Source organism: Gaeumannomyces tritici (assembly GCF_000145635.1).
Source record: "Gaeumannomyces tritici R3-111a-1 unplaced genomic scaffold supercont2.5, whole genome shotgun sequence".
NCBI classification, from domain to species: Eukaryota; Fungi; Ascomycota; class Sordariomycetes; order Magnaporthales; family Magnaporthaceae; genus Gaeumannomyces; species Gaeumannomyces tritici.
Window position 1 is genome coordinate 3526172 of NW_008804549.1, and position 16009 is coordinate 3542180.

General features: G+C 58.1%; 7 protein-coding genes across 7 annotated transcripts; 3 read left to right on the forward strand and 4 right to left on the reverse strand.

The window, feature by feature from the left end:
- Positions 1-375: 375 nt before the first annotated feature.
- GGTG_10142 (hypothetical protein) lies at positions 376-1068 on the reverse strand. Its single transcript, XM_009228007.1, has one exon. The coding sequence runs from the start codon at positions 879-881 to the stop codon at positions 573-575; it is 309 nt and encodes a 102-aa protein (XP_009226271.1). The 5' UTR covers positions 882-1068; the 3' UTR covers positions 376-572.
- Positions 1069-1369: 301 nt separating this feature from the next.
- GGTG_10143 (hypothetical protein) lies at positions 1370-4671 on the forward strand. Its single transcript, XM_009228008.1, has 5 exons — positions 1370-2663; positions 2825-2966; positions 3046-3526; positions 3599-4176; positions 4257-4671. The coding sequence occupies exons 1-5, from the start codon at positions 2547-2549 to the stop codon at positions 4505-4507; spliced, it is 1569 nt and encodes a 522-aa protein (XP_009226272.1). The 5' UTR covers positions 1370-2546; the 3' UTR covers positions 4508-4671.
- A 109-nt stretch (positions 4672-4780) lies between these two features.
- On the reverse strand, positions 4781-5549 carry GGTG_10144 (hypothetical protein; the record flags this gene model as incomplete). Its single annotated transcript, XM_009228009.1, has 2 exons — positions 4781-5430; positions 5531-5549. 2 exons carry the CDS (start codon positions 5547-5549, stop codon positions 4781-4783), a joined length of 669 nt encoding a protein of 222 aa, XP_009226273.1.
- A 798-nt stretch (positions 5550-6347) lies between these two features.
- On the forward strand, positions 6348-9462 carry GGTG_10145 (hypothetical protein). Its single transcript, XM_009228010.1, has one exon. It carries the CDS (start codon positions 6518-6520, stop codon positions 9122-9124), a length of 2607 nt encoding a protein of 868 aa, XP_009226274.1. The 5' UTR covers positions 6348-6517; the 3' UTR covers positions 9125-9462.
- A 920-nt stretch (positions 9463-10382) lies between these two features.
- Positions 10383-12856, forward strand: GGTG_10146 (HNRNP arginine N-methyltransferase). Its single transcript, XM_009228011.1, has 6 exons — positions 10383-10708; positions 10889-10902; positions 11029-11048; positions 11142-11251; positions 11342-11673; positions 11769-12856. The coding sequence occupies exons 1-6, from the start codon at positions 10626-10628 to the stop codon at positions 12245-12247; spliced, it is 1038 nt and encodes a 345-aa protein (XP_009226275.1). The 5' UTR covers positions 10383-10625; the 3' UTR covers positions 12248-12856.
- Positions 12857-13404: 548 nt separating this feature from the next.
- Positions 13405-15135, reverse strand: GGTG_10147 (phosphoacetylglucosamine mutase; the record flags this gene model as incomplete). Its single annotated transcript, XM_009228012.1, has 2 exons — positions 13405-14268; positions 14371-15135. The coding sequence occupies 2 exons, from the start codon at positions 15133-15135 to the stop codon at positions 13405-13407; spliced, it is 1629 nt and encodes a 542-aa protein (XP_009226276.1).
- A 464-nt stretch (positions 15136-15599) lies between these two features.
- GGTG_10148 (hypothetical protein) lies at positions 15600-16007 on the reverse strand. The gene has a single exon (XM_009228013.1). The coding sequence runs from the start codon at positions 15995-15997 to the stop codon at positions 15758-15760; it is 240 nt and encodes a 79-aa protein (XP_009226277.1). The 5' UTR covers positions 15998-16007; the 3' UTR covers positions 15600-15757.
- Positions 16008-16009: the final 2 nt, after the last annotated feature.

Genomic DNA, 16009 nt, shown 5'->3' on the forward strand with positions numbered 1-16009 from the left:
TTTTTTTTTTTTTTTGGCTTTCTGCTTTTTTTGTCCAGGGTAACGGCTGCGTCGTCGTGCCGTCCATCTGGTCTCGCACAAAAGAACCGCCTCGGTCATCAATCGGCAGCTCCAGGCCAATCTCTCCCAAGTGCCAGGTCCTGCCTCCCCCTTTTGGCCAATATCGCCTTGGCGATACTAGAGTCGACTCGTAGCCAATACCGTCATCTCTACTGCGCCGGTTAAGGTGGGGGCTGACGGCTGGCCTCGACAGGGCCGAGAGCGTGGGTCAAGATAATGCCAGGTCCACCCGGGCTGGACAGCGACGCGCCCCATCGAGAATGACAGACGAGGGGGCACAGGGACACGCGATATCGACGCGATAGAGTGAAGGGCCTGGGCAGGGCGGTTGGTTGGCAGTGTGCAATTGCGACGGCTTGGTGGTAACCGGGCTGCCGCCTGTCAGCGCCGTTATGGCGCAATTTCGGTCAACAGGCCCCCTGACGACAATGCTGCTGTGGAACATGCCCTCCAAGTCGTTTTTTTCTTTCTGCCTTCTTGGCCTTTTTTTCTCCCTCTCTTGTCCTCACTCTTTAAAGTTTTGCGGGGTTACCGGCCGTCGGAAGTCGAACCGACGATTCGATGTTGGGACCTGGCCTGGAGAGGAAGGGACCTGACTTGACTCCCGTCAATGCTCTGCCGATCACAGATCCTAGCAATTGCGTGCCATGAAAGGCTACACATGTCGGGTTCTTTCTTGCGTCACCAACAGGGAGGGACATGGCGTTGCAAGTGCCGAGAGCGCAGGACACGGCGCAGACGCGAGCAAAAGGGGGACCAGGGCAGCATCGAGACGCATCCAATGTCCCCTTGCATAACACCGAGCTCGATTGAGCTGCCATGTTGGGACTCTGGCAGCCCGATGGGACACTGACATTCGGAACCAACGCTTGCCTCCCTTACTGTAGCGCAGACGCCTAGTGTCGAGTCTACTGCCAGTTTCCTTCAACGGGCGCCAGCGCTCAGTAGCGGCATCGAGGGTGCAACAAGATTTATGTTTTCTCTTTTCATGCACCCCCTTTTTTGCCCTTTGCTTTTTTTTTTTTTTTTTCCTTTTTTTTTTTTTTTCACTTCTCGACTCTGTCCTCCGCCCCGCAATTTTCCTTGCCCGCACGAGCGAGCTTACGAAGGGGAAACAGGCACAGGGGTGTCAGGGCTCCCCTTATCCCCGGCGACCCCCACCGGCCAGTCAAGACGCAGGATTCCTTATCTTTACACACCCGTCTTACTACTGCGCACTTGGAGGGAGAGCGACGACAGACGGCAAGCAGCCGTTCGGCCCGCAACCTACCTAGCCCCAGCGCCGCTTTCGTCGCCTCTAGTGGACATGGAAGCGCCTTCGCCTCTTTTTGCTTTTCGGGCGTTGCTTGCGTTATGGTTGTCTCGCCAAGCGTTGCACCGAAACGATAGGCCGAGAGGCCGTGTCTGCGTGGACATGATGATGGACAGGACGGGGCCGCAATAGGAGGAGGTGCCTGCAAGCAGAAGTCTGCTTGATACAGATCGGCAGCCTGTCCCGACATGCCCACGGCACAGCATGGTGCAGCAGGCAGAAGAGACATATTTTGCCCATTCTGCAGACACGAGGCCTTTAATATCTTAGTTGCCGCATCCGCCGCCGCCCCCATCCAGCCCAGCATCCCATCTCGAGTGGGAGCTGGATACCGCATTTACGTGTGGCCTGTTTTTACCCTCCTTCTGCCTTCCTCCGGAATACCACGCTGTGTGTACGTGTGTGCTGCAGAGTACCATCCATTCTGCTGTGCCCAAGACGGCTGGCTGTTGTTTAGCCCCATCTTCCTCACGGCCCGGCTCCTTCTCGCTTTTCATCTTGGGGTTGCATGGTTCCTTTTTGTCACTCCTTGACCCTTTCTTTTATTGCTCCCCAGGTCCAGTCGTCTTGGCTCATTCCCCGTGATTCCCTGCCTCCCCCTCATGGCTTTTAACCAACGAATCAGCCAAGCCCCTTCATTGGCAGTCACCACTCGCCTCTTCAGACGCCTTGTTGATAACCCCCCCATCTTTCCCCCCTGCCAAAAGCTGCCAGGCCCTGTCCTTAAGTCCCGCCCGCATCATCACGACAAAACGCCAAGAAGCCAGTCACCCTGAGGCTAGGCCGCTTGGGGGTGTTAGCTTCGCAGACTTCTTTGCCTTCAAACCCCCATCACCCCACGTCCTTCTCCGCGGATTTCGAATGCACATCCTTCTCGGGGTCCGGTTTAGCTAGCAAACTTTCTAGCTGAAATCACTTCTTTTCTTCGAGAAGCCGGCCTTACCTAGTGGTTTTGTCTGTTGCAGACCCACCCGTCTCCCGACCAGCAGAGCCGGCCGACAAAGCCAAAGCAACGAAATCGAACGCTCCTGCCGCTGCCGCTGCCGCCGCCGCGTGCCGCCAGCCCGTGTAAATCACAGACGCAACATCGTGTCCGACCGCCCAAGACCGAATCCTTCCACCACGCGACGCGACACCTACCCGTGCTTGCGCCAGGCGCGGCACACTGCCCATCATGGTCACCGTTAACGGGGTTGACATGGATAGCCAGTACATCATCAAAGTCCCTTACAATGGCACAATACCTACTGGCGGCGACCCCCTCAGTCAGAACCTCAACATCTTCTATGAGGTAAGTCCGATGAATTCCCTCAGACCTGACTGACTCTGAGAGAGCTGCTCTCGAGTCATGCCACCTTCACGGGCGAACGGCTTTACATATCCACCATGTATATCGCAACGACTGGCACCTAACGCGCATGCCTTTTTTTTTTTTTTCTCTTCATTTGACAGACCGGAGATATTGCCTGGATGATCACGGCGACCGGGCTGGTCCTTCTGATGGTGCCCGGGGTGGGATTCTTTTACTCGGGTCTTGCGCGCCGGAAATCCGCCTTGTCCCTGATATGGCTCTCCGTCATGTCGATCGCAGTGAGTAAGTAGATATCAAGACTTGCTCTATCCCTTCAAGTCAAACAACAAACCCCGAGCACATCATCTAACGCACAATACAGGCTCGCTGCAGTGGTTTATATGGGGGTACTCGTTGGCTTTTAGTCGAACGGGGGGGCCGTTCATCGGCACTCTCGAAAACTTTGGCTTCAAGGACGTGCTCGCCCATCCCTCAGTTGGCTCCGACCGCATCCCAGACCTCCTCTTCGCCCTCTATCAATCCATGTTTTCCGCCATAACCGTAGCCCTGGCAACGGGCGCCGTTGCGGAGCGCGGCCGGATGCTTCCCTGCGTCGTCTTCATGTTCATCTGGGCCACCATCGTCTACGACCCGATAGCGAGGTGGACTTGGTCAGTTCAGGGATGGAGCAATCGCATGGGTGGCCTCGACTTCGCCGGAGGATCGCCGGTCCATATCGCTTCAGGTGCCGCCGCGCTCGCGTACTCGATGATGCTGGGCAAGAGGAGAGGCCACGGCACACACGAGCTGAACTACCGCCCGCACAACGTGACCCACATCGTGCTAGGGACCGCATTTCTCTGGTATTTAGGCCTTTACCAGCTCCGACTGTATACAAACCAAAAAAAAAAGGCTAACAGTACTGACTGCACTAGGGTCGGCTGGTTCGGCTTCAACGCCGGCTCTGCTCTGTCGGCCAACATGCGCGCCATCCTGGCCGCCACCGTCACCAACCTGTCGGCCTGCCTTGGGGGCATCACGTGGTGCGTCTTGGACTACAGGCTGGAAAGGAAATGGTCGGCAGTCGGCTTCTGCTCCGGCGTCATAGCCGGGCTCGTGGCCATCACGCCCGGGTCGGGGTACGTGCCAGTCTGGGCCGGGGTCCCCTGCGGAATACTCGGGGCCGCCTTTGCCAACTACGCCACCAAGCTCAAGTTCCTCCTGCGCATCGACGACGCCCTCGACATCTTTGCCGTGCACGGCGTCGGCGGCTTCACGGGCAACATCCTAACCGCCTTCTTCGCCACCAACTCCATCGCCAGCCTTGACGGCGTCACGTCCATCCCGGGCGGCTGGCTCGACCACAACTGGATCCAGTTCGCGTACCAGCTGGCCGACTCGGTGGCCGCCATGGCCTACTCGTTCTTCATGACGTGCCTGATCCTGTTCCTGATGAACCTGATCCCCGGCCTGCAGCTGCGCGTAACGGAAGAGGCCGAAATTCTTGGTATTGGTGAGTGGTGACATTATTCTGAAAGCTTCTCTGCTTGCATACCTGGCTAACCAACATTCCCCCCCCCTCCCCTTTAAAAGACAGCGAAGAGATTGGAGAGTTCGCGTTCGACGCGGTCGAGGTGACGCGCGAGGTGCTCAACGAGGTCGAGGCCGAGAACGCGAGCGGCAGGTACTCGGAGGCCGACGACGTCAGCCGGCGGCGCTTCAACGGCTCGGAGCCGCGCGCGTTCGAAAAGACCCACCAGCAGAGCAACAGCGGCGGCATCCCGCTCGTCGACGCGCGCATGTTTGGCGTCCAGGCCGCGCGCTTCAACTCGCGTGATCGGTGATGCTCGTGAGGGTTGGCCCGGGAAGGAGGAGGAATCGAAAGAGGCGAGAGTCATATGTACAGTCTTTTTTGTATATTTGCCATGTATATTATCTGTAGGTACTTTGGATAGTCTTTTTTGTGCTGTTTTATTATCCATTTCGTCTTGCGTAAGGTCTTCGTTCGCAGTAAGTACGTGCACCTGGTGTGGGGGACGACGGCGGGCCTCCCTCGTTGCTAGACTCCAGAGCGCGACGGACGATAATGTCGGTATAGCAGTCGAACTGCTTCTCCGTCAAGTCTTTGAGTGAGACCTCTCCGTCAACAGCGCGCCGGACCATCTTCTTTTAGCCGGGGTGAGGCCAAAGCCTGAGGCATGCGTGGCCGAGCCAAGAGCCACCGGAGTCAACTCCGGACAGGCATGCTTGCGCGGCATTGTCAATGGTTGTGCCTCCAACTGCTGTGCGAGGTGAGGAGTCGTCCGCGACGAGCCCCCGGCGTTAGGAGTAGTTGTCGCGTACGGTAGGCCCAGATTGGCCTTGCGATAATCTTGGCCCTGAGGGCTGAATCGGCCTGGAGGCAACTGGATATTGGCGATCAAACGGAGAACACTTCCAGTAGGAGCATTCCACCAATCTGGCTGGGCGTACACTTCGAGGTGTTCAAGGGCACGCCCGCGGGTTGTTTGGCAAAAGTTGAACGGGCAGTGGTCTGGAAGCTCGTGCTCCGGCACGTAGACGACGTAGTTGAGTAGGTACTCGCCCTCGGGGTGGGCGATGCCTTGTGCGCGTGCTTGGCTTCGCCAATCGGCGATCCGCGTCAGTTTTTCTTGGATGAACTTGTCGAAGGCTTTGTCCGTATTCTTGGTCTTGCTGATTATTGCTTGCTCGCCTCCGTAGAGGAAAATGGAGTGCAGGCATCGTTCGAATGTTGCTTTGCGCCTGTCTCCGTTGTGATAAAAAAGAATTTCCCGAAAGCGGTCCTGTAAATCGTATCTCGGGAAGCTTGGTTACTTGAACGTTCTTCGGCAAGAAAATACACAAACGCAAATCTTCCCCTAACATGAGCAAGCTTGGACTTTACTCGTAAACGAAGTATCCGAGCAAGTGTAGGTGGAATGGGGGGTGGGGTTAAGGGTAGTGAAGAAGGGGAGGGACTAGGGAGAGGATGGGGAGGAGGAAAAGGCCCTAGGGATAATGGAAAATTTGCTAGAAAGGCGCAGGATACGCAAACTAAAGAACGCGTATGTAGGTGGCAACATCGGAGCAACTGGCGCGCGGTTTGCTTTTACCGTGTATGCATCGTATTCTACTCATCGCAGTCAAACACGGCGTTATATAAAATGGGCGGAGGCTGCGTCTGGCCGGATGTTGCCCTCGTCCGGTAGCATAGCTCCTAGCAATCGCAGGATCGCTAGTAAACACCCAGGCACCGCCTGCTTTACTTGTGTTAAACAGGTAAATTCCTTTCTCTTTGGTGTATAAATCATTGCCTATTTCTCCCTCCCAGAAATCGCCGTTGTTCACTCGGTACTCTGCAACCATTCCCCACGTCTACTAAAAGCAGTGTCAAACTCCTTCCTAGAAACACTATATATTCTTTCATCATTGCAAAAGTGCTGTGTTGGTTACATATGCGAACGATGGCGAAAAAAAAATAAAAATACGTTTTATTTAATCTTCGCGTGTTGGCCAGGAAAGGAGCGCCACAGGAATTCACGAGCCGGGTGACGAAAGGGGTGGCTGGCTGGCTGTCGTGATCCGCATGCCACCCGCCTGTGGGGCGGAATTCACGCTAAAATAATGTCGTTATTTATGCTTGTTCGTGGACCCTGCTAGTCTTTCATGTTTCCAGCCCAATCAATGACCCTTGTTGTCCTCCCCAGGTCGAGAGTTCCTTTTGTGGTAATTCTAGATATCGCCAACATTAGCCTGCTCTGCTTGCCTGGCTCGACTTGCTCCCCGGGCACCGAGACGATCAACATCACACCGCCAGCTCAGGCTGCCATCACTCTGATGCCGTCACGACCACGATGAATTCGTGGCCGGGTTCGTCCTTGTCATCGGGCCCTTCTTCGTCAGGCACCTCGTCGGAGTCGCTCCGTAAAAAGAGACGTTTCTTTCGAAGACTACAGTCTCCCTTTGTCTTCTCGCAGGGAGATGGCGACGAACTCGACGACAATGAACTGGAGCTGAGGAGGCGGTCCAGGGCTTTTTTCCCCCGCCCAAACACACACAGCAACGACGACAAATCAGCCGCCCACCACGGCTCGGGCGAGCAGTCATCACAGCAACCTCTGCAAGAGCCCGAACTCCATTCTCGCAGCCAGGAGGCGGTGCCTAGTAGCCCCACGATCACCACCCCAGCCCCAACACCCGCGTCCAAGAACTCCCGGATCGAGGTCATCAAGGGCACACCCTTGCACACTTTCAATCCACGTCGGGGAACCGCCTCGGCCGACATGAGCAGTACGTCCTTCGTCGAAGAGACCCCTCCGCCCGCCGAGCGTACCGCCGCGCCTGCTGCTGAAAGCATGCCGGTACCCGCCAGCGCCTCGAAGCTTATGCTGCGCCGCAGCACCACGGCCCCGCTTCCTGGGACGGCTGCAGCCGCTGCTGCACGTGTCCGGAGTGTCTCGGCGAACTCCCCTTCCGCGGCGGCAGCAGCCACACAGCTCGTGAGGAAGCGCAAGCGGACCACGGCCCGCCATAGCGAGGAGGAGCAGGCGCCCGAAGAGAGGCGCATCTTCCGGGACCTGGCCTTCTACTACGTGCCAGACAACGACATCGCTCCGGCCAGGCGCATCCGCATGGCCAAGGCCCAAAAGTATGGTGCGAGCCGCGTTTCCTCTATCGTCGAGGCCACCCACGTCATCGTCGACAAGGGGCTGAAGTACAAGGATATCGAGCCCCTGGTTGGGCCGTTCCTCACGCCCGGCGCCGCACATGCGCTGGTAGTCGTCAATGAGACATTCCCTGGCGACTGCTTGACTTTTGGGATCCTGCTCAACCCGCTCCAGGATAAGTATCTCATAAAAGGCTGCCCTCAGGCCACAGTTCAGCCAACTTGTACACACACTTCACCGCAGGAATCGCCGTGCAGCTCGCAGCACTCCTTGCAACTCAAAACTGCCGCTTCAAACAAGCGCTCGAGGAAGATAGATTCACGCTCTAGCACGCCTCCTCGGCGCGGACCCCTAGCAGAAACATCGAAGGAGATAATAATTCCTTCTTCGCAAGAAATCCCAAGCGACGAGGACAAGACTGCGAGATTCCAGCATGACAATGTGGGAACAACAAAGACCCAGAGTCGGGAGAAAGAGCCCAAGGATGAGCTAAGTGACTACATTGAGCTGATGGCCCAATACAAGGGCCTTCCTCTAGATGACGAGGACGACGACGTGGTTTCGGTCAGGGAATCCAGGCTTGCCACACCGGACAGGGAGGAGAGCAAGGACGGCAGCGATTCGGAACACGAGCGCAGCAACAAGGCACACGGCGGCCGCGGCGCACCAAAGACGGGCCGCAAGGCGACAACGTGGGAGGACGCATTCGCCTGCAACCACGGCGGGACCAGGGCCGACAAGGCAGCCGAGGCCTCGGCCAACCCCAACGCGCGGACCATCGAGATGCTGCAGAGCATGTGCGACTTTTACGAGCGCACAAACGACCACTGGCGCACGACGGCGTACCGCAGGGCCATCGGGACACTGCGGCGCACGACGGACCGCCGGGTCGCGACCGAGGAGGACGCCGCGAGGCTGCCGGGCGTGGGGCCGCGGCTGGCCAGCAAGATCGAGGAGATCGCGACGACGGACCGCCTGCGCCGGCTCGAGCACGCCCGCGCCGAGCCACTCGACGCCGTCCTCCAGACCTTCCTGGGCGTCTACGGCGCCGGGCTCGCCCAGGCCCGCAGGTGGATCGCCCAGGGCTTCCGCACCCTCGACGACCTGGCCGCGCGCGCGAGCCTGACGCCGGCCCAGCGCATGGGCGTCGAGCGCCACGCCGACCTCAACTCGCGCATCCCGCGGGACGAGGTCGAGGCCCTCGACAAAGTGGTGCGCCGCGCCGCCGCCGCCGTCGACCCGGCCGTGCGCCTGATCCTCGGCGGCAGCTACCGCCGCGGCGCCGACACGTGCGGCGACGTCGACTTCATCGTCACCAGGGACGGCGCCGCCGCCGCCGACGACCTGGTCCCGTTCCTCGACGAGCTGATCGCGCGCCTGACCGACGCCGGCGTCGTGGTCGCCACCGTCGCGGCCCTGCGCACCGACCGGCCGGGCGGCAGCAAGTGGCACGGCTGCTGCGTGCTGCCCCGGGACCACCACCCGCGAGCGCCGCCGGCGGGGGACTCCCGCGCGCCGGTCTGGCGGCGCGTCGACTTCCTCCTGGTGCCCGAGGCCGAGATGGGGGCGGCGCTGATCTACTTCACGGGCAACGACGTCTTCAACCGCAGCATGAGGCTGCTGGCGTCCAAGAAGGGCATGCGCCTCAACCAGCGCGGGCTCTACCGCGACGTGATGCGGGGGCCGAACCGCGTCAAGGTCACGACCGGGGAGCTGGTGGAGGGGAGGGACGAGAGGAGGATATTTGAGATCCTGGGCGTAAAGTGGCGGGAGCCTCACGAGCGATGGTGCTGATTTTTCTTCTTTTCTTCTTTTTCTCTTCCTTTCCTCTTCCACTACTCCTAATCATTCACGCGCGCATGACCCTTTTTTTGCCTTTTAGCATTGTCAGCGACGAATCCCGCCCAGGCTTGTATAAGGGCAGCATATTTGGAATGAAGGCAGTTCTCATCGGACATTGCTCTTGTATCCCTTCTTTTCACAATGCCGATTTATCTGCTAGTTTCTTCTCCTCTGCCCTCTCGGCCATCTGTGATTTTGGTTTAACTTTTGCAAGCACGTCCTTCTACGTGGCAACTCTCCCGTCGCGCTGGCGATGCTCCTCGTGGTATGACAGTCCGAACGGCTTCGACTCATCTCGCTTGACCAAATCATCCAGATCTCAAAGATCATGCCATTTGTGGTCACCCGGATACAAGCGGACGCTGGGGGTTATGAGCATTCCAGCTCTTAGGCACACCGATCGCCTTGCACCATGCCCATTGGTGGTCGAAGCTGTCGTGTTTTTAAGCCAGCGCATCGTGTAGCGCACGGTATCCCATGTGACTTCTTTGCTGTCGAGCTCGGGTAAAGGCCGCCGCTTGTCACCTACCAGCCTACCGACGGACCTCTGTTGGTATCTCCAGCAAAGCGTCGAACGTGTGAGCGTGAACATCCTTAACAAAACGGGTCCGGCGAGCCTCGGGTGACTCCTGACCGCTCTTCTTTGGCCGTCTCGTCCGGGAGACTCCCGAATCACCATAAAGGCGATCTGGCGACGAGACTCTCCGAGCAGTCTCGGAAACTTGTCGAGGATGCCGCTTGGAACCTCAAAGCCACTGGGCGGGTGTTATGACAACCTCAGGTTTTATAGCCTCCCCTCGCATTAGATGGCAGGCTTTTTACAGACCAACTTTTAGCCCAAATCTCTTCCGACTTAGCCATCACTTTCCCCCTTGTACGGTGTAGAAGTTTTCTGGGGTTTTTTTCTTCTTCATCTCTCTTATTTCGCTCCTGTGCCAAATGAACATGGGAAATGGGATAGCCCTCCCAATTCTCGATAAAGTGCGTCTTGGATAATGGCAGACGCCAAAGCGGCCCAAATGGCGGCTTGCTACCCGATCTGGAATGGCGTGGTTGCCAAACCCTTGCCCGGCCTCAACTTCCTTCCCCGCGGACCAGGTCAGGGGTCAAGAGCCGCTGCGGTGGGTGTTTGCCCCGCCACATCAGTGCCGCCAGTGCGACGTGCAGCATGTTAAAAATTTCGACTTTGGGCGCGCGCTCTTTGGGTCTGAAAAAAAAAAAACCGAATCGCGGCTCGTCCTGATTCCACCCAACTCCCACATACTCCCTTGCGGTGTGGAAATTTTCGAGTCTTCTTTTCTCCCCTCGTTTCGCTCCCTCCTACCGAACGAGCCCAGCAAACGGGACAAGCCTCTCTTCTTGTCCTCTTTTGTGCCGCCGCCGTTATCCGCCGCCTTTAACCTGCCCCGCTCCGCTCGTTCCAAGAAGGACTCCCACCCCCAACTACACCATCATGTCCGGCGACGCCATGGACGTGGAGACAGCTGAGCGCCAGCTCAAATCTATGGACCACTCTGAGCAGCACTACTTCAACAGGTGAGCCTGCCTGATCTTCCTTCCCTTCCATCCCTTGGCGCCGTCCTGGTCCCGTATCATGCCCAATGCGGGACCTTCTGCGCAGATCTCGGTCTACATTTAGACCCAGCAGCTGTGCCGGACATCTCCTCCACATCTTGGCAAAGATTAGATGGTCTAACCTTCGCGTATCCGATTTAGCTACAACCACCATGGTACCGATCCCTAACCCACCTCCCAGAGGCGGCCGCCCGCGCGCCAGGTCTGCGCCGAGCTCGGCGCACATGTCTGTGGAACGAGACCCCCGCTAACCAGAAGTTCGTATCTCGTCTGCGGCGCAGGAATCCACGAGGAGATGCTGGTTCGTGTCCATGCCCCCCTCTCGGTTGAACCTTGGACGAGATTTCTGTGACGGCCCTGACTGACCGGCCCTGTGGATTTCCCCGCTTTACAGAAGGACGAGGTCCGGACAAGGTCGTACATGAACGCCATTGTCCAGAACAAGCACCTTTTCAAGGACAAGGTTGTCCTCGACGTTGGCTGCGGAACCGCCATCCTGTCCATGTAAGATACAAAAACTCGCCGACGCTGGCCGGGCCCGAGGGGCGCACAAGGACGCGCTGGAGCGCTTACACGGGCTGGTGTGAAATACAGGTTCGCAGTAAAAGCTGGCGCCAAGCACGTCATCGGCGTGGACATGTCGACCATTATCTTCAAGGCGCGCGAGATCGTCAAGGTCAACGGCATGGCGGACAAGATCACCCTGATCCAGGGCAAGATGGAGGAGATCGATATGCCCTTCCCCAAGGTCGACATCATCATCTCAGAGTGGATGGGCTACTTCCTACTCTACGAAAGCATGCTGGACACGGTCCTGTATGCCCGCGACAAGTACCTGAACAAGGACGGTCTCATCTTTCCCGATAGGGCCATCATCTTCTGCGCTGGTATCGAGGACGGCGATTACAAGGACGAGAAGATCGGATGTAAGCCCCCATCTGTCGATCCCCGCCTTTCCTCGCGAAGGCAAGAACGGAATAAGTGAGAAAAAGTACTGACCCAACCCTGCCTCCCACGGCAGTCTGGGACAATGTCTATGGTTTCAACTACTCGCCACTCAAGGAGACTGCCCTTTCAGAGCCGCTGGTCGACACGGTCGAGCTCAAGGCGGTTGTGACTGAGCCGACCGGTGTCCTGACCCTGGACCTTTACAAGTGCACCACAGCCGACCTGGCCTTCAGCATACCGTTCCAGCTCAAGAGCCGCCGCGACGACTTCATCCACGCCCTGGTATCGTGGTTCGACATCGAGTTCACCGCCTGCCACAAGCCCATCCGCTTCTCGACCGGCCCTCACACCAAGTACACCCACTGGAAGCAGACCGTCTTCTACCTCAAGGACGTCCTGACGGTCCAGCAGGACGAGGAGGTGCAGTGCAGCCTGACGGTCAAGCCCAACGACAAGAACCGCCGTGACCTCGACATCAAGCTCGACTACAGCCTCGAGACGACGGAACCTAAGCGCGCCGCTCAGGGCTCCTGCACCTATAGGATGTGCTGATTGGTTATCAGGACCTCATCGCCGGGATATGTCGGCTGGTGCATGTAGCGATGCGCCCCGGCTGCGAAGATCGCAACATGGCTGTTTGGGGAGAGATGAGATGACCCTGGGTGTCTCTAGCCCACTCATCTCTGGTATCTTATGTATCATGGTGGAGGAGACCTCGATATCCAGCGCTTGCACTGCGTCTTGTCAGGCTGTGGCAAGTCTAAGACCCGAAATTTGCTCCAAGGGAGAGTATTGGCAAATTTCCAAGCGAGTGAGGAAAGGAAATTGTCTGGGCTCTTTTTGCCCTTGCATCTATCAGTGTTGCTATTGCTTCACCGACCGCCATTTTGTCGTCTTTTTTTTTTCTATCTTCATCAGGCTTCGGAGTTGGGCTAGATGGGAGAGGTTGCGTCTGGTGGTGGCACCGGATATCAGACGCGTAGCATATGGATTGAGCGCGCTTAGAGTCGCTAATAAATACGACATTGAAAGCAAGCGGGAGGTTGCAGAAGTGGTTGGTACAGATCTACTATCGACTTGCCCTCTGAAATGATCATCCCGAGGCCGAGCGTCATGGGGAAATACGTGCGCACAAGATGTCATGCTTTGGAGTGTCTTGGTCATGAAGACTGCCACTCCCCTGGCTTTGCCCGGTCTCGATCATTCTCCTCGCGCCTTCTCCCCTCGTCTCCCCGTCCAACCAGGCAGTGTTCAGGGAGACTGACCAGGCCCCATGGCCAGAATAAATTGAAACCTAATCTATCATGTATTCGGCTGTGTTCGTAATCGTTATGCGTAAGGTATGCATCTAACATCATTAATCTCTATAATAAATGGGGGGCACAGTAAAAGTAGCATAACTTTTGTTTCTCTCCCTCATCGTCATCCTCTCGAGTCCTTGGCGTCACGCGTCCGACCCAGCCGAGTTTCGGGCTGGTTTCTTTTTCTCTGCTGAGATTTCGCTCTCTCCTTTGGCCAGTGGAGCTCCCAGACCGTTTTTTTTTCATATTCTGTTTCATTTGTTTTCATTTCTTAGCACTCTTGTGCCTGTCTGCAGGTCCTCCAAAGTTGAAGATCAGGGGTTATCTGGGGCACAGGTCAAGTGAGTCTGTCAGCAGGACGACTCGACCCAGACCTCCTGTATATCGTCTCCCTCGGGCCGCCACGTTCTAGACAGCGCCGCCGTAGGTGGCAATGATGCGCTTGACGTGGTTCGCCAACTCATCGGCCTCGGTCTTGGACGCGGCCTCGGCGTAGACACGACATACGTTCTCAGTGCCCGAGGCACGCGCAAAGGAGCGTGCCGAGGTGTACTTCCTAACAACATCATCGATCTCCTTTTGGGCGCCATGCGGGTGCGAAAGGCGACGCTCGGCGTCGGTGGTCTGGAATACGTCCTTGTCGCGCACCTCGACCTTGACGAGGCGGTTGGGTAGGTCCGTGTACGTCATGGCCCAGTCGCGCATGGTCCACGACTTGTGGGCCAAGATGACCTCGACCATGAGCATGTCCGAGATGGCGTCACCGACCGTCTGGTTGATGAGGTCCGAGCAGGCGGCCAGTGTCTCGAGCGCCTCTTTCTGGGCCGGGCTCTGAGGCTCCTTCTCGCGGAACAGGCGCATGGCGTCGGTCGAGAATACGACGGTGCCGTGGCCGTTGGCCTCAAAGTACACACCGACGTCGAAGTTGCATGCGGCGTGGTGCAGATGCTTGACGCCAGTCGCAGTGCAGACCACTGGGAGGCGGAGGTGCTGCGTGATGTAGTGGGTGCTAGCGCCGTTGGCGTACGCCGTCTGCACCACGCCAATGCGCAGATCATCCTCCAGGTTGGCTGACCGAACAAGATCACCAATGAAGGAGGCGTACAGCGACGAGATGCGGTCGCCATCAAGCATGAAGAAGCCCGTGTCCGGATCGGTCCAGTAGTAGATGAGCCTGTCGGCATCACCGTCGAGCGAGCAGTTCCGCACACCAAGCTCGGGTTGGGGCGTTGGCGGAGCGCGCTGCTTCGTCTTTACAAAATCGGCTCCGGACTAACAGGCGGGCAAACAACAAGGTCAGTCTAGTGCCCCAGCATTGGGGGTACTGGCAAACAGGTCCTAGACCGCTACCGCTGCGGCAAATGCGGGACTTACGTCGAGGTTCAGAACCTCAGGACGGAGCACGTCATCGTTGACGACCTTGATGTCAATGAGGCCCTTGTTGATGTACTTGAGCAGCTCGGAGAGTTTGGGGCCGCCGACCCCGTTGGCGCAGTCGACGGTAAGCGGGCCGTTGACCTTCTTTCCCCTCAGGGCCTTCTCGAAGGCGGCGGCGAGTTTCTTATAGTAGCCAGCCTCGCTGACCTCGCCGTAGGCCTTGGGCGTACCCTCGGTGTTGGTGCAGCGGACGAGGTAGTGCAACTGTGGGGTGGTCAGGATCTTGTAGTCGACGGCCTCGGCGTTGATGGCAGCGAGGGCGGCGGCCAGGGCGCCGACGAGCTTGTGACCCGAGGGGCGGGTGTCGCGGCCGTAGATGACCTTTGCCGGGGCCGAAAGGTCGATGTTGAGCTTGGTGGCAAGCTTGGCGTAGGTGTCGGCCAGGGCCTCGTCGGTCTGGCAGTTGACGAGGGCGGTGGCGTAGGCTTCCCAATCCTGCTCGAGCATCTCGCCCATGGGGTCGACGATCTTGACGCCGTTATCAACGGCCGGGTTGTGGCTGGCCGTGATCATGACGCCAATGGCCTGGCTGCCGAGCTTGCGGCTGCGCAGGGCGGCGAGCAGGCCGACGCGGAAGCTGATGCCCTCGAGCAGGTCGGCCTTCATGCGGAAGCCGGCGGTGCCATAGGTGTAGAGCTTGCCGGCGGGCAGCGGCACGATGGGGTGCTTCTGCGAGGCCGCGACGATAGTCTGGGCGTCCATGGCTGCGGGCTTGTGGACGGTTGCGGATAGCGCGATGGTAGGAGGTGGATGTGGCGAGCGGAAGACGGCCTAGCAGCCGGGAAAAGAACAGAAGCCTAGACGGTTAGGGCTGATAGGCAGACTGGCTGGGAACAGACTGGCTGGGGAGGGGCAGGGAGCTTAAAAGAAGCTGAGGTCTGAGGTCTTTCGGCGCGCACGGCAGGCTCCACCCTGTGAGCTTGCACTGCATGGCCAAGCCCGCGTCCAGTTGAGCTGCGCGGGCGGGTGTGGCACGGCGGGGTAACAGCCAGCCCCACCTCGAGACAGGGTACGTACCGGACTAGCCCAGCACGCCGCTCCAAGCAGAAAATGTCCTGTCATCACCTCGCGTCGTCACATCCCGCCACAGTTCCAGACCGCATTTCCAGGCGGGGTCACGGCAGTTTCGGTGGCTCTGCCCCTTGGATCAGAATGCAGGTTGATGCTTTACCGCTGTTCTGTCGCTCGATCGGTGTTTCAAGTTGAGAGTGCTCGACCTTGGTTACAAATCCCTGCCCGGGTGGGGACGCCAGCTTTAGAGATCATGTGACTTGGCGATTTGTTGCACTCTATGACGCGGTATGCGACGCGTCGGATTTCCCCCTCATCCAGACCCGCCACCTTTGTCTGTCATCGCCATTGCTTCGCCACAGCCCCTCTCCTTGCTAAACATTACCACCATATTCTGCTCGCCCGCGCATGTCGAGCCATACCTGCGCGTGTGGGGCTCCTTGATTCGTGCGGCGGCGAGGATGAATGCTTCCATGCTGCCGTCGTAAACAGCTAGCCCAGTCCTGTGCACCCCAAACTGTGCTCTACAATTTGCTTCTTCCCGCACCTGCATGATCTCGCTGTC

Excerpts from the sequence above, each read along its gene's own strand:
- GGTG_10142 (XM_009228007.1), bottom strand. The coding sequence starts at position 881 with ATGGCAGCTCAATCGAGCTCGGTGTTATGCAAGGGGACATTGGATGCG.
- GGTG_10143 (XM_009228008.1), top strand. The coding sequence starts at position 2,547 with ATGGTCACCGTTAACGGGGTTGACATGGATAGCCAGTACATCATCAAA. Across the intron at positions 3,527-3,598 it reads CTAGGGACCGCATTTCTCTG|GGTCGGCTGGTTCGGCTTCA; the intron begins GTATTTAGGCCT and ends TGACTGCACTAG. Across the intron at positions 4,177-4,256 it reads GGCCGAAATTCTTGGTATTG|ACAGCGAAGAGATTGGAGAG; the intron begins GTGAGTGGTGAC and ends CCCCTTTAAAAG.
- GGTG_10145 (XM_009228010.1), top strand. The coding sequence starts at position 6,518 with ATGAATTCGTGGCCGGGTTCGTCCTTGTCATCGGGCCCTTCTTCGTCA.
- GGTG_10146 (XM_009228011.1), top strand. The coding sequence starts at position 10,626 with ATGTCCGGCGACGCCATGGACGTGGAGACAGCTGAGCGCCAGCTCAAA. Across the intron at positions 11,049-11,141 it reads GAATCCACGAGGAGATGCTG|AAGGACGAGGTCCGGACAAG; the intron begins GTTCGTGTCCAT and ends CCCGCTTTACAG. Across the intron at positions 11,674-11,768 it reads CAAGGACGAGAAGATCGGAT|TCTGGGACAATGTCTATGGT; the intron begins GTAAGCCCCCAT and ends CTCCCACGGCAG.
- GGTG_10148 (XM_009228013.1), bottom strand. The coding sequence starts at position 15,997 with ATGCAGGTGCGGGAAGAAGCAAATTGTAGAGCACAGTTTGGGGTGCAC.